This window comes from Parambassis ranga, chromosome 15, assembly GCF_900634625.1.
Source record: "Parambassis ranga chromosome 15, fParRan2.1, whole genome shotgun sequence".
Taxonomy (NCBI): domain Eukaryota; kingdom Metazoa; phylum Chordata; class Actinopteri; family Ambassidae; genus Parambassis; species Parambassis ranga.
Genome location: NC_041035.1, coordinates 18606255 through 18625724, shown reverse-complemented (window position 1 = coordinate 18625724; position 19470 = coordinate 18606255). Strand labels below are relative to the sequence as shown.

Sequence of the window (19470 nt, the reverse complement as noted above, 5' to 3'; positions counted from 1 at the left end):
TTTCAATTTCCACTTTCATTCATAATGGTTTCACACTTCCACAATAATGAATCAATACAGGGACACAGGGAATAGAAGACAACAGGATTATTCTGGATGGTTGGGTTCAACTATTTAAGCAGTCGTCTTCTCTAAAACATCACTGCCAATGATCAGGTCGACTGTAATAAGCGTCTCTACTATCATGAATCTAGAACAGCAGGGTTTCTCAGGATGCAGGAACTGACAGCTCCCCTGTAAGGCAGCGGGCTGAGAAGCAGAATCATCTTCCAGGCCCTCCCCTCTTCTCCAGCCTGTTTTCTTCAGTTCTGCTCGGCTGCATTGGCTGATTTAATGACCACACACAGCTGGACCAGGAGAGAGGTGGTGGTGGTGTGTGTGTGTGTGTGTAGAAATGAGAAATGTGGAGAGCGTACAATGATCATAATCACAACTGTGTGGATACAAAAGCAGAGAGGAAAAGGCATCTGTTCCAAAAGTCGTCTCATAAAGATCATAATAAAAACTATTTCTGTTTTCTACAGGAAATAATTGATGATAAATGAACAATACAAATAAATAAATGTATTCATGAGCCACTAATTGTAGACTGTTCAGACGCTTTCACACCTGGTAATTAACACTGAACCTTTCCCAGCAGTTCCACTCACAGACCCCAGACTAGCAGAGCTACAACAGTTAGGACACAAAAGGATTAAATGAGATGCTCCATCTCTAATAGCTATCACTCGCCATGTCCTTCTCACCCTTATATTCCACAACATCAATTTTACAGCACCGCCAATCGTTCTTGTTCTCATACCTGGCTCCTTTCCTGTTTGAGACCTCATACAAAAAAAGTCCAGTAGAGTCACTGTATCTGCAATTCATTCCTCTATCCCTCATATTGGGTTTCATTTGAACCTGTCAGTCATGGTGTCTGTCAGATATGGACTCTCCATTTCAGCATTCAGAGACTCAGAAAGGGCAACTGTCAAAGGCGAGCTTCCCCCACATGAAAAACCAAAGAACATTCTCATACAGAATATGGCATTTTTGGGTTGTCTGAACGCAGGTGGCATATTGATGATATTAATAATCATTTCTTGTGCAAATTATGTGCATTCCAGCAAACTTCAGCTCCAGGTCACTCTTACACTGATGGACTGTAGTGAACAAACAACATTTCCATGCTGTAAATTACAACAGGAGAAGAGACAGCATGTCCACAGAGGCAGAACTACAGTACCAGCACATCATTACATGATTATCACAAGAGTCATGTGGTGTCATGATGTGGTGCTCAAGGCCAAAAAAGTGATTTCTCTGTACTTGTCCTCAATTATTTGCTCTCTCATAATGATGTTTGTATACTGCTTATAGATGCAAGCACCTAATATGTGTTGGTATGATTCATTTAAAAAAATGCCTTCACTCCTTGGACATAGGGGGGTCACCTAGGGGGCGCTGCTGCAGGTTGAGAGTCCAGCAGGATTGATTTTGTCTCAAACGGGAGCGGATGGTCAAGGAAAAAAAAAAACAGGGTCCCACAATTAAGTTTGTGTCAGACCGGCAGCGCAGAGAGAGAGAGAGAGAGGTGAGGAGTCAACAACTGCGGTTCAAAATCAGCAAAGGTTTAAGATGGTCAATACAAAGTCCAAACTACTGACATGGTACAGGGCAGAGAGATGGATGTGAAAAAGCTGTAACAGAGTTCTGGTAAAACTGGCCCATCAGGCCAAGAGAGGGAGGAGAGGCTACGACTAATTTTTAATCCATTTATTAGTATAAGTTTCTTTTCTATGGTCTTCCTCATTTTTAATCTCATAACTCTCATAACCTCTTATAAATATTACCAATTTCCCAAAGTATATCTATCTATTATCTAGATAAATCTAATAACTCAGGTCTTTTGTTGAACTGATAAATACTAAAACATACAATCATACAAATAATCTCATTTAATCATAATCTTTTAAATCAGGGTTAAAAATGCAAGCAGCATTTTTCCATAGCCTGGCCTATAGGGCACCACAATAGTGAACAGTGACTAACCCTCAAAACCTGTGTTGCATACTGCACATGTGTCATGTAAACAGGACCTATTAAACTGAATGTTCAACGCCTGACGCTTCTGATGATAATATATAAAACATAGCTGCCATTCTTAAAGTGAGCGGTGCTCCCCTTTAACCCGGCGTCACTGCTGCGTTCAGGTGACACATGAATAAATAAGTGGGCACGGAGGCGCTTCCCAGCAGGCACCTCTTGAGTCACCAGGGCTACCTGAGATAACAGGGTACACCTGACACCTCTGCGCAAGCATGCACATTACCTCACGTTCACTGACTCTTCACATACTCTTGACATAATAACCTCTGACGAGACAACAGCAACAGTTGGACGGAGCCATGGAGAAAAACGACATAACTTGAAAGAAGTGGACGCAAATATGATTTAATAAAACCATAATGATCAAATCGCTCCTCCTGCCAGTGGGCTGATGGCTCATGAAAGCATCTTTACGTATCTACCAACTACTTCACAACTCTTCTTTAGTGCACAAATTTAACATAAGCAAACCGTAAAGTAAGAGAACTCTTGGTGTGCGTAAAAGTCATACATTACGCACAGCTACATGTGCTCCATGTTGAAAAATCATTATCCTATTTGTGAACCCTCTCTCTGCCGCAGCAATCGCAATAACTCAGCTTCGTGTCTGCCATCTCACAGCAGCATGATCATGTCATTATCATTTTGTCCTACCTTCCTCGTCCGTGTCCGTCGCTGGCTGAGCGCCTTTAGATTCGATTGCCTGTCCTGCTGTGATGCGTTACCAAGTATCTGCTCCCCTCTCCCTCTCTCCCTTCTCTCCCCTCGCTCTCCCTCTCCCTCTCTCTCCCGTTAGCTTTACTCTGTCACCACCAACGCCCTGGTGATTGCAAAGATCACTTCCCAATGTTCACCACACAGCAAAGCTTCTCATGGCTGGAGCTCCTACATGTCTCATATCCTCCTGAACATGGGGGGTTACACTCCAGCGCATGCTCCACAAGTTTTAAATATGCGAAATTATTTGTTTCTTCTCGATTAAAAACTTTCTCACTCACAGATTATGCCGGTATGTTTCATATATGCTGTATATATATATATATTGTTTAATTAAATCCTCTTATATAGACACCAAATGTGACACATGGCCTTATAGTGCGCGGTGAAAAATGTAACAATTACACTGGGACGCGATGACAAATCATCTGGAAGCTTCACCAAACAGGGTGGAATTGAGTGAGATTAAAGAGATCTATTTATGAGCCTTCCTAATAAAGTCGTGAGCTAATATATTACACTGATTAAATGTATAATTCATTATTTAATCGCAGAGGTCATGTTTCTGGGGAGAATGGCCAGTGTGACAGCAACACCTAGTGTACAAACAAAGAACTACAACCAACCACAACATAAGATCAAACATCAGGAAGTTTAAACCCTTATAATTAAAAAAAAACTGGGCAGAAAGTTTGATTAGATTTAATATATTGAACTCCCACAATCACATGAAACTTTAGTGACACTAATTATGCATTTTTTTTTTCAAAAGAAGTTTCAGAGTAAGTATAGTGATAGTTTAAAATAAAAAGTTTTTCTTACAATGCTGGAAAAATATGACAAAGCTTCAGTTTCTTTATTAATGAGCTGCTAAATTATCAAATGTAGCTAGTAGGATATTGTCCTATAAAAACCAATTTAATGGGTAAACAGAAAAAAAATATACTCACAATGGCGCAGTCTTGAAACTAAATGGACAGCCTAAGAAAAAACAAACAGAAATGTGTCATGTCAGCGAATTATCATCAGAAAATGCACATTATTCTGTGTACCACGTTGGTTTGTGATCATCAATGATATTCTGCTGCTCTCTAGTGGATATTTCACGCAAATACAGACTAAGACTGTGGCAGCTATATAAGGAACCAAGATATTTACAGCAGGCTTGTCACATATATAACTTGAGCCTAATATATATATATATATATATATACGTATATACATATATATATGTATATATACATATATATATGTATATATACATATATATACATATATATGTTGAATTTTATTGTTGAAGTATAATGTTGTATTGCTGAAGAATAAAAACTCTAGTAGGTCAAAAGTTTGAAAGGTTCAGTAGCACTCTAAAAAGCTCAAAACATATGAAATACAAAAAGGATGCATGTTTATCCACACAGCATCATTTTTAATTAATAAGGAAAACACAGCTGTAATGATGGCTGCTTTCCACTGCATAGTGTTTGTCATAACTTACTGAAACTTTTATATACATATATATGTATATATACATACATATATATGTATATATACATACATATATATACATACATATATATACATATACATACATATATATACATATATATACATATATATATGTATATATACATATATATACATATATATGTATATATATATATATATATGTATATATACATATATATACATATATATGTATATATACATATATATATGTATATATATGTATGTATATATACATATATATGTATGTATATATACATATATATGTATATAAAAGTTTCAGTAAGTTATGACAAACACTATGCAGTGGAAAGCAGCCATCATTACAGCTGTGTTTTCCTTATTAATTAAAAATGATGCTGTGTGGATAAACATGCATCCTTTTTGTATTTCATATGTTTTGAGCTTTTTAGAGTGCTACTGAACCTTTCAAACTTTTGACCTACTAGAGTTTTTATTCTTCAGCAATACAACATTATACTTCAACAATGTCAGCTTCACAGAGCCCCAATAGGTAAGAACACTCATACTCGGTTGCCCCTTTTCTATGAACATTACGGCTAAACGTGCTTAGCATTACCAAACAATAAATTTGTAACTTTGCTTGTCATATTTTAAGTTAAGGCCAATTATACGGTTGTTGCTTTTCCCCACCTGAAGACATTCCCATTTCAACAAATCATTAAAATGTTCGATATTATGATCTATATTATGTCTTGGCCGTTGCTAAAAAGTTTGTATAACTTCACTGTCAATTAAGCTAACACCGGAAGCGGAAGTGACCTGGAACTGTTTGGAATCATCAAATTCATCAAGAATGGATAATGAGACTTGGACAACACTTCAAAAACAGCAAAGATAAGATTCATCATTTATAGTTTACACTGAAATGCATTTTTGCACTGAGTTGAGGATTTTACAGCGCTGTAATTTTTAGTATTAGCCTTCATTTTTGTATTTAGCATGGTCCTAGCTAGCTTTGTCTGATGCACCGTTAGCAAATTCTTAGTATTTGTAGTCAACCGTCTTCCGGTTGAAAAGGTATGCAGCATGTGTAGAATAGATCTCCTCATGACCGATATGATTTTAAACATTAGTTTGCGGTTCTATTGCTTTGTTTACGGAGCACCTCTGTTGGCCTGAAAAGGACAGGTATCACAGGTTTACCTGTCCTCCCCCGCTCCTGTCTCCCTCTCTCTTCTTCTTCTTCTTCTTCACCCTCCTCTCCATTCCACCTGTGTCCAAAACTTTTCTTCTTCTTCTGGTAAAAGCGGTTGGTAAGCCAGTGTAGTGGCGCATTATCGCCACCAGCTGGGCTGGATTGTTAAGACAGCACTTTTACAGACAACGTAATACAACAGTTTTCTTAAAAACGAGTGTAAGCCAAGTTTATTGTGAACATTTAAATATATTTATTTTAAGTAAAACTACAATCTAATTTACCAAATTCTTCGACTCCAGCCATTTTCACTGTACCAGGAAAACCACAGGTGTAACAAATGAAATCAAGGCCAGCTGTGAGTTTAGTTTATAGTTTGTGTAAATCAAGCTAATGAGCCAGTATGCACACACTTGAAGGCTCATTAAATTAAATGTCAATGATTAGCACCACCTGGGGATTTCCAGCTCCTACATGTCAACACATCTGCTTTCATAAAAAGGATGGAACACATTTCTACACACATTTGACACCTTTTCTACATTCAGTTAGGTAAATAAGTTGTGATTCTGACCAGAACACATCAATGATGTAAAAGCTGTTATTATGGGCAACACGTGTTGACCCTGTATGATCCTAACAATCTCTGTAAATTCAGTGTTTATATGTTTCTCTGGTGTATTTGCATGATGTGTTACATCAATACAAAAGAATGACTATTCATTTCTGAATATAACTGAAGAATCATACCAGATTTTCACTTGAATATGTACAGAGATTTTTTTATTTTTTTATAGCCAAAAGTTCAAAGGTTAACTTAACTAATGTTGTGCACAAACATTATTAATGAAAGTCTTTTTTTTTATGAGTCTGGAGAAGCACACGTATAAATCCTTGCTCGACTGGTTGGCAGAGTAATACATCCTTGTAATATGTGTAATGCTTGTTTATGTCTTTTATTGACTTTTAGTTCCCATGTCCGCCATAGGTTTTTTATGAAACTCAGGGGCAGCAGCCAAAACGTTGCTGCTTGGCAGTAGATACACAAACCATCATTATTGATTTACAAAACACTGGTAATGTGTATCAGGGGATCTCACTGGAATGCTTTTACACAGCATGACAGATTCCCACTTTATTTGATCTCAGACTTTAGAAAGATTCCCTTTAAAGATGCAAACACTGATAGTTTTTCATATTGTTCAGACGCCAGTATTGTCCCCTGAAACTCTTCCTCGACACTGAGCAGTTGCATCTTTACACACTGAGTGAGAGAGGTTCTTCTGTGTTTTTGAAGAATCTGGTCATTTGCTAATGACTTCCCAGCTGTCATCTGGAAGAAGCTGGTGCCAAAAATGGGCAGGAAGGTGAAGAAAGCACAGTCTATTACACACTTGCTCCTCCACGGCTGCTTCCCTTGGCAGTTATGAGTACATAGACAATTGCTGGCCGAGGTTAATGTGCACCCTATTAGTGGCAGTTACCAAACACCTTTGGAAGGACTCTGCATTAGAGCATGCCAAGAAGCGCCGGGGTTCCAGTATTGCTCTGAGTGTCCCATCATTCTTCCCCGCTGAAGGTGTGTTTTCTGTCGGCTACACACAGCGGCTCATGCATATCGGAAGCGCTGCTGTGCTCTTTTTCAGGGCCAGGGGCAGGATGTGGGCTGTTATCAGACCATGAATGTATTTGTCATGTCACATACATGTTTAAAAAAAACAGCATGAAAGACTGGAGGCATATAAAACATATAACTCAGCATTCAGAGAGAGAACAAAAAAAATGTTGAAGGAGGGATAACCAGCTGCCAGTAGCTTACTGCGAGACAGAGAAACTGTCTGGTTTTCACAGTCAGTGGTTTGGAGGAAGGTCTGCACAGTCTGATGAGCTGGAAAAACTTGATGTCTGTAAGACAGACTCAGCAATGAACTACTGAATGACCCTTGTAAACCAAACTGAGCACACTGAGTCCTCTTGCGTTTACACACATAGATAGTTGTGGAGCAATCATGTCTTGACCATCATCTTACATGACATTTGGCGACTAGTGTCCTCTGTATTCCACTTTATGAGTGTATCAAATAAGGCAGGCTTGAGAGTTATCTTAGTGAAACGGCACTTATCAGCTTCCCACACCAAATTTCTCGATTTCCCCTGAACCTGTGTTAAGACGGCAGTTAATAACAGTCCCTGTAATAGTGTGTATCCCAGAAAATGGAGGCCATCACCTTGTCTTGCAATTTGGTTTTCTTGGTAGCCGAAGCCTCAGGTCATTTCAGCTGTTGCTCTTTTTTGCCTCTGGATGGAAATGGTGAACCCGAGTCTCATACACAGTTACAAATTGCTGGCTAAATCTCTCAGGATCTGTCTCAAAAATGGCAGCTTGTCACATTGTACTGAATTCATTTCTTATCAGGCCCTAGCAAGCTGTCGCCATTGTCATTTTGTTGTGCATAACTGCATTGACATATACTGGGAGATGCTCAGTGGCGGTGTACCGCTTATTCATCTTGAGCAAGTCATGGATTTAAATATGCTGTGTGGTAACCAGCCTTTCAGGATGGAGGGCTTATTGTCCAGGCTTTTCTAGCTGTATTTGAATTCAGCTCCGTGCAGGAAGGAAGGAGCCTCCTCCAAGCACCTCGATGCCAAGGTGGCACACACCTTTTACAGAGGCCATTGTTTATTTTCTGAGAACACACAAAACACAGATAATAGCTGAGCATGTTTCTTATTTCTCTGTGGTTTTAATTGTCATGAATTGACCTTTGTGGTTCCAAAACACGAGTAGATGTTGGAGGCAAATAAAAATGTGCACATTTTTAGTTTCCTTTTTTGCAAAGGATGAAACAAACCTTTAAACGTGCTGATTTTTGGTAAGACTGCATCATGATGCCAGTGGGGACAGAGCAACATAAAAGTAGTAAGCTGTACAAAACACAGTGTCATAATTCCAAATTATTTATACCTTAAACTAAAATGTACTCACATTTGGCACTTGGCTGGTCTTCATTTTGGTTCCTGTTCATAAAGTTGAAGGCAGTATTATGGTTCCCTTTGCAATATTATGTCTGTGACTCAGACATGCAGCAGAGTGAGAGTAAAACATTGAAGTTGGTTTTTCACAGACTTGGTTGCGATAACAGATGGCAGGTTGGGTTCTCATGAATAACAAGAAGCGCGGTAGGACCTGGCTTGTTTCTCTTAGAATCATATTAAAACAAAATTACTGGGAGCAGCATAGCATGAAAGGAGAGAGCGTAATTTGCTTGAAGGAGAGAAGATGCACAGGCAGGATGGCAGCCTGTGTTTGATACCCATCCGACTTCTCTTTTACTTAATTACACATTCTCAGGCATCCCATTCCCTGCGGAGGTTCACCGTCACTGGGGAGTTCAAATTAGAAACACTCATGGGTAATAACTTTAATTGGACATTTCTGCGAACACAGTATGGTGTTTTTATTTTCTTTGTTGTTTTCCCCCTTTGTTTTATGTCAGTATGCATTCATTTGTTTGTTTATCATTTTATTGTGGGTTTATTGGATTTTTGGCTTTATTGCACAATCCAAACCAGATTTTAAAAGGAACGTGGGGAGAATGCAGAGAATTTCTCCTAATAAACAAAGCAGATGCATCACCCTCGCACACTGTGGAACTAAGCTCAACCCTTTCTAAGTGGAAATGTGTGTTTTTACTTTATCTTCCTGAGGTTCACACTTGTTTCATTATAACCATATATGGAGCATGTTGGCCACAATCCAGAGATCAATGCAAATAGTGGTAGCTGTGCAGAAAGTGTCGGATGTTAGACTAATGCATCCTCTGAACCTGAAGGAGTAATTAGGCTCTACAGTGAAAGGCAGTGAATGTAATACCGGCGTCATCGCTGACCTTTACCAAAGAGTTAAACAGAGTTAAACAACTGAACTGAGACCGGATTTAGGATGTTGTTCAGTTAATTAGATAGTCATATCTCTTGGCTCCCAGCTCCCTCTCTCTCTAATAGATTTTGCAGTGATTAACCAATAGCGAGAAGAAGCGATTGCGATCTTTTATTTCTTCATGCACTTTACTTCAGGGTTAATTATTGCCATTGTTTTTTTTTTTTCTCACATTTTTCATTTCTCCCAGCTTTCAGAAATACCACGATGTGAGGCTCTATGGGTGTGTCAACTGTGTGAGTATTATTATTATATTTTATAAACAATGTGTCCCTTGTAGTCTTAAAACACAAAATATTCTCAACAACAAGAATATAATAATGTATAAATGAATGTTTTAAGAGTGTACACATATAATTTCCTGGAGGGAGGTTTGCCAAGAGACAGCACTGGTCAGTCATAAACAACCACTCTGTTATTTGGTAGATAAAGTGAAAACACCTGTGTTTGTAGACTATTCTTCAAAGAGATTAAATTTCTGGAAGCAGACAATTTAAGTATGCTGCTAATAAAATGAATCCTCTGTTAACACGGACATAAATCCACTTTAAATCTGCTAGTGAATTTGACAGTATGGTTCTGCTCTATGGGAACCTCCTTACAGTTCTATATACATAAAATCTATATATACAAGGAAAGCCATGAAGCCAGAAAGCAGCAGCCCGCCCCAGGGTACATAACAGAGCCGGCAATGTTGACAACAGGCATGACATTGATTAGGTCAGACACATTATGAGGGGCAATGCAGCATGCAGAGGAAGCAACATGGAGGGTTAAATATGGCTGGTGTTGGGATTTTTGCCCTACCTGAGCTAGCACTATGCTCAATTTAACTCAAATCATAGCCTAAATTTTAAATCTGAAGGGGGGCGAGGGAAGGAGAAGGACATCATGCCCACTTGATTCGGCTGTACTGGTCAGCTGGTTAAGCAGTTGGTTAAATGGTAGAGATGGTAAAGTATGAATGAAGAGGGTTATAGAATTTCCTAATTCTTAATTGTGTGTCAACAATCTGACGTTAATAAGACCATCTGTTTTTACTGCATTCAGTATTATGGTTGTCCTAAAGCATACGGCAGGTGGGTGGAGTGGCCACAGGGCTGTAAACAGGTTGGTAATCACCAGCAAACAGGAGGCTCTGTAATCAATATATTTTCTTTTCTTAGCCAGAAACATCTCAGAGGTAAATCAATGTATTTTCTAGTGCCCTTGTTTTGCTTGAGGTGTTAAAGCGGTTGATCAATGATCAGATTCTTATTCTGAGTAACTCTGGGTTATTCTGAGAAGCTGTGATATCTGATCCGAATATGAGCAGAGAAGATGGAGTAGTTCACAGTCACGCTCTGTTTGTCAGCACACTGTGGATAAATATAGTTTGTAAATAACTGCATAACACATTGTGAAAATATATATATTTATATATATATATGCACGCCTTGGACATGTTGTGAGAGCGTGCTCATACTATAAACTCACACTATAAAAAGGTGCAGTCATTTCACCTCTGATTCACTTTTCCCCTTTCCCTCACATAGACTGGAGATTTATCCACCCAGAAGTAAATCCCTCTTTGCATTAGCTGCCCAAGAACTCACATTACAATAACAAAAAATAATAGATGACACTGTGACAGAGTTGCAAATCAGATAAAGCCTCAGTAGGCCCTGGCCAGACAAAAAGAGCACCACGAATATTCCTATTCCTGTCGCACTTTAATATTTCATTACTGTGTGTGTGTGCCATTTTCAAAGGCAGGACTAATTTTTGACATTAATTACTGATTTCACTGATGGCAGTAGCGTTGATAAGTGTGATAGTGATTGGATTAGTCAGACTGTATTATGCTTAAAGAACTACAGCAAGAGTGAGAGCACACTAAAATGAGGGACACTGATAGAGAGATTTTTAAAGTGTCTTCCTATCATTTGCCTATTTGCAGGTGACTGACTGTACAGGTTTAGCAAAATCATAAACATATAGTGTAGCTTCATAGCCTGACAATGGGGAAAAACCTCCATGATGCATTAATATGGGTGGCATTGTGGTGCAGTGGTTAGCGCTGTCACCTCACAGCAAGAGGTTCCTGCTTCAGATGTATTCTTGTTCCTGGTTTCTGTGTGGAGTTCAAATGTTCTGGATGAATGGACACATTAATATAGTTTCTTCTTTATTAAAAATTCAGATTATAACAGGTGCCAGGTGCCAAATGTCTTTAGTGCAGATGTCAAATTACTAACCCAATACAATAATGCATTATCAGCACCATGTTAGCAATCTAGCAGTTTGAAAGTCCGGTGCAAATATTGAGGTAGTATTATCCTGGATAAATCCAAATTCTGCAATTGTACATATAGACAGCTTATTGAACTTTATCTGTCTCCACACAGGTGGAGTTCAGGGTTAGCTGGTTAGCAACATGTTTGACACAAAGGTTACTTAATTTGAACAGGTCACTGTATCCATTACCCTTTAGAATGACCACAGGACTACTAGTCACATAGTGTTCAAATTAAATAAACTCACTGCTATTGATCTGAGGCCTCTGCACATTGTGCTACTTATTAATATTGTGTAAGTCCCAAGCTCAAGTAATAATTAATTTCATAAATCATAATTTGGCTTGAACCAAGCTGTTAACATAACACGCCACAGGAGGTGAACATGTAGTCAAGTTGTTGTGAAGCAGTGCAGTCTGACTAAATGGTGTATTGATCTCTGCCTACTCTTTGCCTTGGGGTGGTTAAAAAATATATCCACTGTTAGTGATTAAAACAGAACCTGGTGCCAAAATAAATGTAATTTAACACGTAGTGCTGTGTTTCTCTGTCAGCCTACTACAATCAACCTCTGCAGTTCAGTTTTGAAGTTTTAGTGCAGCCTATTTAGATGTGATACCATATCATACATAGGCTGCTTATATTGTTTGCAACTAGGAAATAAATATTAATAGACCTTTATTAACTTTGAATAGGAAGCTCCTGGACATGCAGGTAGAGACCCCACTGGTCACCTGGATCACTAACTATCTTACAGGTCGACCACAATTTGTGAGGCTGAGGAACACCGTCTCGGACACGATAGTGAGCAGCACGGGGGCACCCCAGGGCACGGTACTGTCTCCATTCCTGTTCACACTCTATACATCGGACTTCAGACACTGCTCACAGTCCTGCCACCTGCAGAAGTTCTCGGATGACTCTGCCATTGTGGGCTGTACCAGCAGAGGTCGGGAGGCGGAGTATATGAGTGTGGTGGACAGCTTTGTGGAGTGGTGCGGACAGAACCACCTGCAGCTGAATGTCACAAAGACAAGAGAGCTGGTGGTGGACTTCAGGAAGCACCAGACACTCCCTAACCCGGTCAGCATCAAGGGTACCAACATGGACATTGTGGACAGCTACAAATACCTGGGTGTCCACATTGACCACAAACTGGACTGGTCCACAAACGCAGAGGCAATATACAGGAAGGGACAGAGTCGCCTGTATCTACTGAGGAGACTCAAATCCTTTAACGTCTGCCAGACCATGCTGCAGATGTTTTACCACTCGGTGGTCTCCAGCGTCATCTTCTACGCTGTAGTGTGCTGGGGCAGCAGGATGAAGGCGGCTGACACCAACAGACTCAACAAGCTCATTAGGAAGGCTGGCTCGGTGCTGGGAGTGGAGCTGGAGTCTGTGGTGGAGGTGACGGAGAGGAGGATACTGAGGAAACTCCTCAGTATTCGTAACAACACGTCTCACCCCCTGCACGACACACTGCTGTCCTACAGGAGCACATTCAGTGGTAGACTGAGACTACCGAGGAGCAGCACAGAACGCCACAGGAGGTCCTTCCTGCCAGTGGCCATCAGACTGTATAACTCCTCCCCTTTCTGTAGGGAGAAGCGCTAGATAATCATGTCAGGCATCACTGTCATTCCTATATTATGTTTACTTAGCACCTTACATCTCCATATTGTATCCATGTATCATATATTGTGCTCATACCGCGTACTGTACTCTTTTTGGATTATAGTGACACTTATACTCTGTACTTAACTGCATTTAATGTAACTTAATACCTCTGGCACAAGAATTTCCTTCGGGATTAATAAAGTTTTATCTTATCTTATCTTATCTTATCTTATCTTATCTTATCTTATCTTATCTTATCTTATCTTATTATTATACTAGATTCAGGTCAACAAAATCGACACAGCTAAAGAATAAAAACAGCACAGTACTGAATTCCATAGCAACCTCCAACAAAGACTCCAGGGTCATTTCTGGGACAGAACCCACTTTTTCTGAAACTAGCACTTGGGCTGGTACCCTAAAGTAGATGTATTACTTTGCACTGCTCATCTCTGCTTACACTGATGCTGACTCCAGTAACTTTAAACAGTCCCCTGGCTTCCTGACCCCTGAAGTCCTCCATCTCTTTGTGATTCCAAGTTCCAATTGATTTAGTTTGCATCCCTCTACAAAGCGTGCTCAGCCTCCTGTGCAATGCTGATACTGAAACTGAGCTGTGCATTCGAGGTGCAGTTTGTCGAACATGATAAATTAATTTAACAAGTTTGTGGTAGAGAACAAACATTATTTTTACTGTGTGCAGGGGAGATTGGGGATATTGTGTCACTTACAGCTTCAATCAGTTTTCATCATGTAAAAAACAAACAAACCCCAAAATCCTGAAGACTACTCAGTTACAAAATGGACCTTTCTGGATGAATAATTCGTTTAGTGTGAATTGGATGCCAGCCATTCTAAAAGTGATGAAATGTGTCTCTCCACTGACACAGCTGGCAGTTCTGGCTCGGACCTCATCCAGTTACTAATTATAGAAAAAAAATGAGTGGCTTTCCCCCTTTTATGCCACATTTGTATTGGGTTGTGCAAAATCATATCGTGTGCAATTAATCGCCAGAAAAACTGTCACCGATTAATATTTGCCACTTATTGATTACGGAGATTAGTGCCTCGTCATGATGACGCAATTTTGTGTGCGATGTACTCTCACCATCACCTGCAAGTGCGCACATGTGAGCCCACAATAACAATAATGGCAGAAGGCAGTGGTATTCAGTTAAATGATGCAGAGCAGTACGTTCTTTAAACGTTTGCTTCATTGTTATTTTGAAGCAGTTTGTGCATCTGTTGAAAATACAGATTTCAAACATGGCTGGTTGGTGCCTAATCACTACTTACCAGCTTAACCTGTTAGAATGAAGTAGTTAACTTGACTGATGATTTGTCAGTATGATTTTAGAACAATGTGGCGATTTAGAGTCAAAAACATGTAAGTGCAATTGTCATCAATTAATCGTCAAATTAATCGTTATCGGCTAAATGCCACAATTAATGTTTTTGTTGATTAATGTTTTTGCCAATATCGCCCAACCCTAGGTTCAGCTTCGTTTTCCAGGCTCCCACACACCGTTGCCTTTAGATCTTATTTAATCACAGTAGCATGCAGCTTTATGCAACAGCATCACACTTTACACAGCTGCCCCACACAATAAAACAACTCACTCTATAAAGCATGAATGAGGGATGTTTTCCAATCAAACCGAACCCAACGTGTAATGAAAAGTGATGTCCAATACAGCTAGGAACTCAGGAAGCAATGAACCAATCCCTGCGTAGACTGATGAGTCACTCTGTTTCAGAGAATATCCTCAAACATTGGATAGTACATGCACCAAAACTCAATGAAGTGATTAGGAACACTTTGATGCATTCATCTTGGATTTATTGAGGTGCAGTCTGTTTCAAAGGGAGCCACAGTATGTCAACTTTGCAGAGTAACCACAACCACAGGGAATATGACTCACTGCCTTCTCTGCATATAAAAAAAACAAGCACTCAGATGGGTCAAGGAAACATCCAAATGATAATTACAGTTAAACAATAAAAGAAGAAAGATGAAAGGAGAGAGCGGCGCCTTTTCAAACAACTCCTGTGTGCTTTGTCGATAACAAAGAACCAATCAGCATAGTATCAACCACACAGAGCAGAGTAGGAAATTAAATGCTTATGTGTTTCTGATGTTAGGAAAGGCTGTCTGACCAGAATAACGGTGGAGTGCTGCGATACGGTGGAAAAAAAAAAACATACCAATGCCTTGTAATAAACATGCCACAGTCTTTAAAAGCTGCAAAGTGTGATGGCTGTCAGAGAGCTTTGAAGTTGGATCTCACCTCCCAACCCACCACCACATCTCCTCTTGTTTTGTTTTTGTTTTTATTAGGAAGCTGGCAAAGACTCCAAGCACATCACCCAGAGCTCTATAAAAGATCAAAATCTCCACAGCGTGTGTGTGTGTGTGTGTGTGCTTGTATACGTTCCTTTGTCTTCATCATATGTAGCTAACAGGATGCTTTGTTAACAAGTGAGAATGCAGTTTCTAATTCCACACTTTCAGCTGGTGGGGCTCGTGACCTAGAAATGAGGCAGGAAAGTTTTTGGGTCAGGGGTTTTTCCACAATGCTTACTCCCTCACACACACATGATACACACACACACACACATACATACACAAAGATGAATGTATTGGACTAGCAGGTAATGGAGGAAGGCCAGTTTTAGAGACCATTAAAAATTCATGTGTGTCTATGAAGTGCTGGCCAGGTTTCCCTGCCCACAGGTACGCCGCTGCCTGCGCTCCTTTATCAGTGTCTGGCTGCTTAGACCCCGAGGTGCTAGATTCTTCATAGCGGTATGATTGGACACTGTGGTGGGGGAAGAGCCAACAGAGAGCAGGGCTCCCCCTGAACTGGCCTTCTTTTGGCACAGTAATGTAATACCTTGTGTCAGGCTGCCTGCCTAATACCGGGGGTTGATGGATTAGTTCCACCAGCCGTTGGACAGTTATGACAGTGTTGTGGTCATGAACACCTACCTGGACTGCGCCACTGGAGCTGCTCTCTGCTTTGTTTGTGTCACATTGCTCTGTGAGTGCTTCATTATTTATGGGGAGATGTTTGTTCAAGTGTAATGTCTCTTGGCCAGACAAAAAGAAACACAGCACAGTATTGCATTACTGGCCACAGGCGATGAATTTTTTCATCCGGCACCTCCTGAGGTCCTCAGTGGTGTTCCAGAAACTTCTTGTAGTCATCAGATTCTCTAGAGTAAAGAGAGGGAGAGAGAGAGAGAGAGGGAGGGAGGGAGAGAGAGAGAGAGAGAGACTACGCTCGGAGTCTCTCCCTTTTACTTTGCCGTCTCCCACCACTTTCCCTCACAGTACTAACCTAACACCTGTGCCATTCTTCGCCCAGGACTTCTTCTCCTATAAGTCAGATGAAGTAATTGCTGGTGATGGAGTGAAAGAGGGGGAGACTGTCTCTAGATAGAATAACAGCTGCCAGCAACAGAGTTGCAATAAATAAAAAAATCGCCCGAGGGGGCTGAAACAGACGGAGACGAGCGGAGAGAGGCGAAAGGAGCGGGGAAGGGAACGGGAAGACTGCTTCAGGTGATCCAGTTGCAATGGAGGCGCACGGCGTGCGTGATTAAGGAGCACCGCTTCTGGAAGGGCTGGCTTTTTTTGTGTGTGTTTTAAAGGTGGATTACAAAAGTGAACACTCTTCAGAACTGACCGGGACCGCCTTTGTGAATTTCTCTTGACGGATTTTTTTTTTTTCCAGAACCATGAATGTGTCGCCTCCAGACCGCAGGAAAAACATGCGGGAATTGGCTTTGGAGATTGGAATCCGAGTTCTGCTTTTCGGAGTTTTTGTGTAAGTATCTGACTTTTCTTTCATTTTATCGCCCGTAGCGTTGGTGTTGATTTTCGTGACTCACGTTGTTCACATGGCTTATTGTGAATTAGACACTGTGGACGCCGTGTTTGTGCCGCGGTGTGGTGCTGGTCCAGCGGCTCTCTCTGCCGCTCCGCAGATCAGCACCACGGACAGATCCCTGCTGTGTTAACAGGTTGCAAACAAAGAAGTTGAACCTCAGTCAGAATTTGACTTCCTGTCGTGCATCAGTCACCATTCTGTGTGTGGCACTTTGTTTCTTTTGATCACTGATGGTAAGAAGGGAGCCCATAGAAAGTAAGGAACCCACAGACAGTCATACTTTTTATTATCATGGTATTTTGCAGGACAGTTGTGCCTCTAAGGCGCCCTTCAAAACGAACATAAACATAAATTATTAATTCTTTGTTTGTCCTGAAGGTATTAAGCCAGTTTGCATCATGATTGTGTCATTTATTGATTTCTGCTTGATGTGATCTTAAAAGAAGACCCCCCCCCCCAAGTCCTGTTATCTAAAATGACTCACCTTGCTGCAGCTTTCATTCCATCACTGAGGGGGGAGAAAAAAAAGTCAAAAATAAGCCCCTCTGATTTGGAGCACTGCATTGCCTGTGTACATTATCATTAGTATCTGTCCCCAGGCGACCTGGGTCTAACTCTGTGTGCTGTCACAGCAAATGGATTACAGAGCCTGATGCTGTGCATTCACAGTGTTTGACATGGGCAAAATCAAGTGTAGGGGTCTGAGCAAAAGGATGAAACGTGTCAGAGCGGAGGCAAGGAGCAGCTCGGTTTGGCTTTTTATGTGTGTGTGTGTGAGAGAGAGAGTCACATTTCTGGCTGATTTGGTGTTCAGGAAGCGAGGCCATATAAAAAGCAATTTCACACAATATTGTCATCATCCTCATCATCATCAACTAAGTGCTGTATTCTGCCACACAAGCTCTAGTCACAAAGTCCTTGATCACTGTAATGAAGTGGGTTGTACTCTTCACACTCCCTCTTCACTACACAGAAAGCACACTGAGGATAATAAAGTGTTTGGTATGAAGCTCCATCAGTACAATTGATCTGTTCTCTTACTTATGGCAAGCTAATAAATTTACATTCAGCTAAGGCCGTAAACAAACACAGGCATCCAGGGCCGGCTGTAGTTATGCTTAAACACGCATGCTGAACAAAATGTGTATAAGAAAGCCCCTAACTTTAATGGATACACTGTAGAAGAAGATAATTGAGTTCTGTGCCTATTTATCTTTGATGGCAAAGTGTAATCATGGACTTTGACAGAGTGGAGTAAAGACATTTCGATTGGTCTCGCAGTAATTGTTGTATCGAACAAGCTTTATTCCCAGCAGATCAGCGAGAATCGTCCTCTGGACTTGAGGGGCAGCAGTTCCCTGTTCTTGTCTCACCTCCAAGGCCGAGGTGAAGGCAGGATAATTGGGGTCAACTAGAATCTGTTGTTTTCTTCTCTGGAGGTGTAAAGGACAGTTTTAGCTGTCGCCTTTTGTGGCTGCTGTTCAGTGTAGGTGTAGTGCGCTGGGGTTTTATCTCGGAGAGACAATGGCCTATCCGAGCATGTTTACCAATGAGATTTAGAAATCACGTTGCTCCTTGCTTCATTGCTTCGTTAAAATCCCGTTAGAGTATTACTTCATTTCACTGTGTGGAAGGGGGAAAAAAATAAGATCTGATTTCCTCATTTGCTCTTCATATTGTTTCATAATTGTGAACATGTACCAGGGGAGGATGGGAATTAATTAATCACTGTGCTCAGATATGAGAGGTGTCCTTCATTAGAGATCACACATTTCAATTTGATCATTCTGTTTGTGTTTCTGATTTATAGTGCTGACTGTAACAAACATCCACACAAACATGACAGTTTAAACCCTGAATTATTCACATTCACATTTTGCCAAAGATAACCTGCCTTAAAGGGGATGTAACTTATTATATGCCCTTGCTTGCCAAGCTGCTTGTCTGTTGAGTACCCCGGGAGGTACACTGACCTTGGCGGCGGACCAAATGTGTGATGTTAGGTTGACCCTGTGCTACAAAACTGCCAATGCTGTGCAGTCATCAACGCTTTGCTTCTTAGTGTAAAAGGCAAAAGGTTTAATCTAAATGGAAATTGATCTCTGACATTTAACGAAGGAAACAAGGAGTCAGAAACGGATAAATTTTTTTTTTGTGGTTAGCTTCTCAACATAGAACAAGAGGATAATCAGAATGGTGCCATTTCACTTTCCTTGTAATCCGAAGTATAACAAGTAAGAGCTTAGGCAAATACTAAGAATTCAT

The 19470-nt window shown here is 40.5% G+C and overlaps 2 protein-coding genes across 2 annotated transcripts in view; one reads left to right on the top strand and one right to left on the bottom strand.

Moving 5' to 3' along the window:
- cdh23 (cadherin-related 23) overlaps nucleotides 1-5543 on the bottom strand; it is a 130735-nt gene extending 125192 nt beyond the window's left edge. The window contains exons 1-2 of the mRNA XM_028422897.1: nucleotides 5444-5543; nucleotides 3759-3789 (exon numbers count right to left, since the gene is read on the bottom strand). The gene's annotated coding sequence lies outside the window, so the exon portion shown is untranslated. The remainder of the gene's footprint in view (nucleotides 1-3758; nucleotides 3790-5443) is intronic.
- An 11510-nt stretch (nucleotides 5544-17053) lies between these two features.
- Nucleotides 17054-19470, top strand: part of plpp4 (phospholipid phosphatase 4) — a 36131-nt gene continuing 33714 nt past the window's right edge. Inside the window, exon 1 of the mRNA XM_028423606.1 lies at nucleotides 17054-17142. Coding sequence (XP_028279407.1) covers nucleotides 17054-17142 — 89 coding nt within the window. The remainder of the gene's footprint in view (nucleotides 17143-19470) is intronic.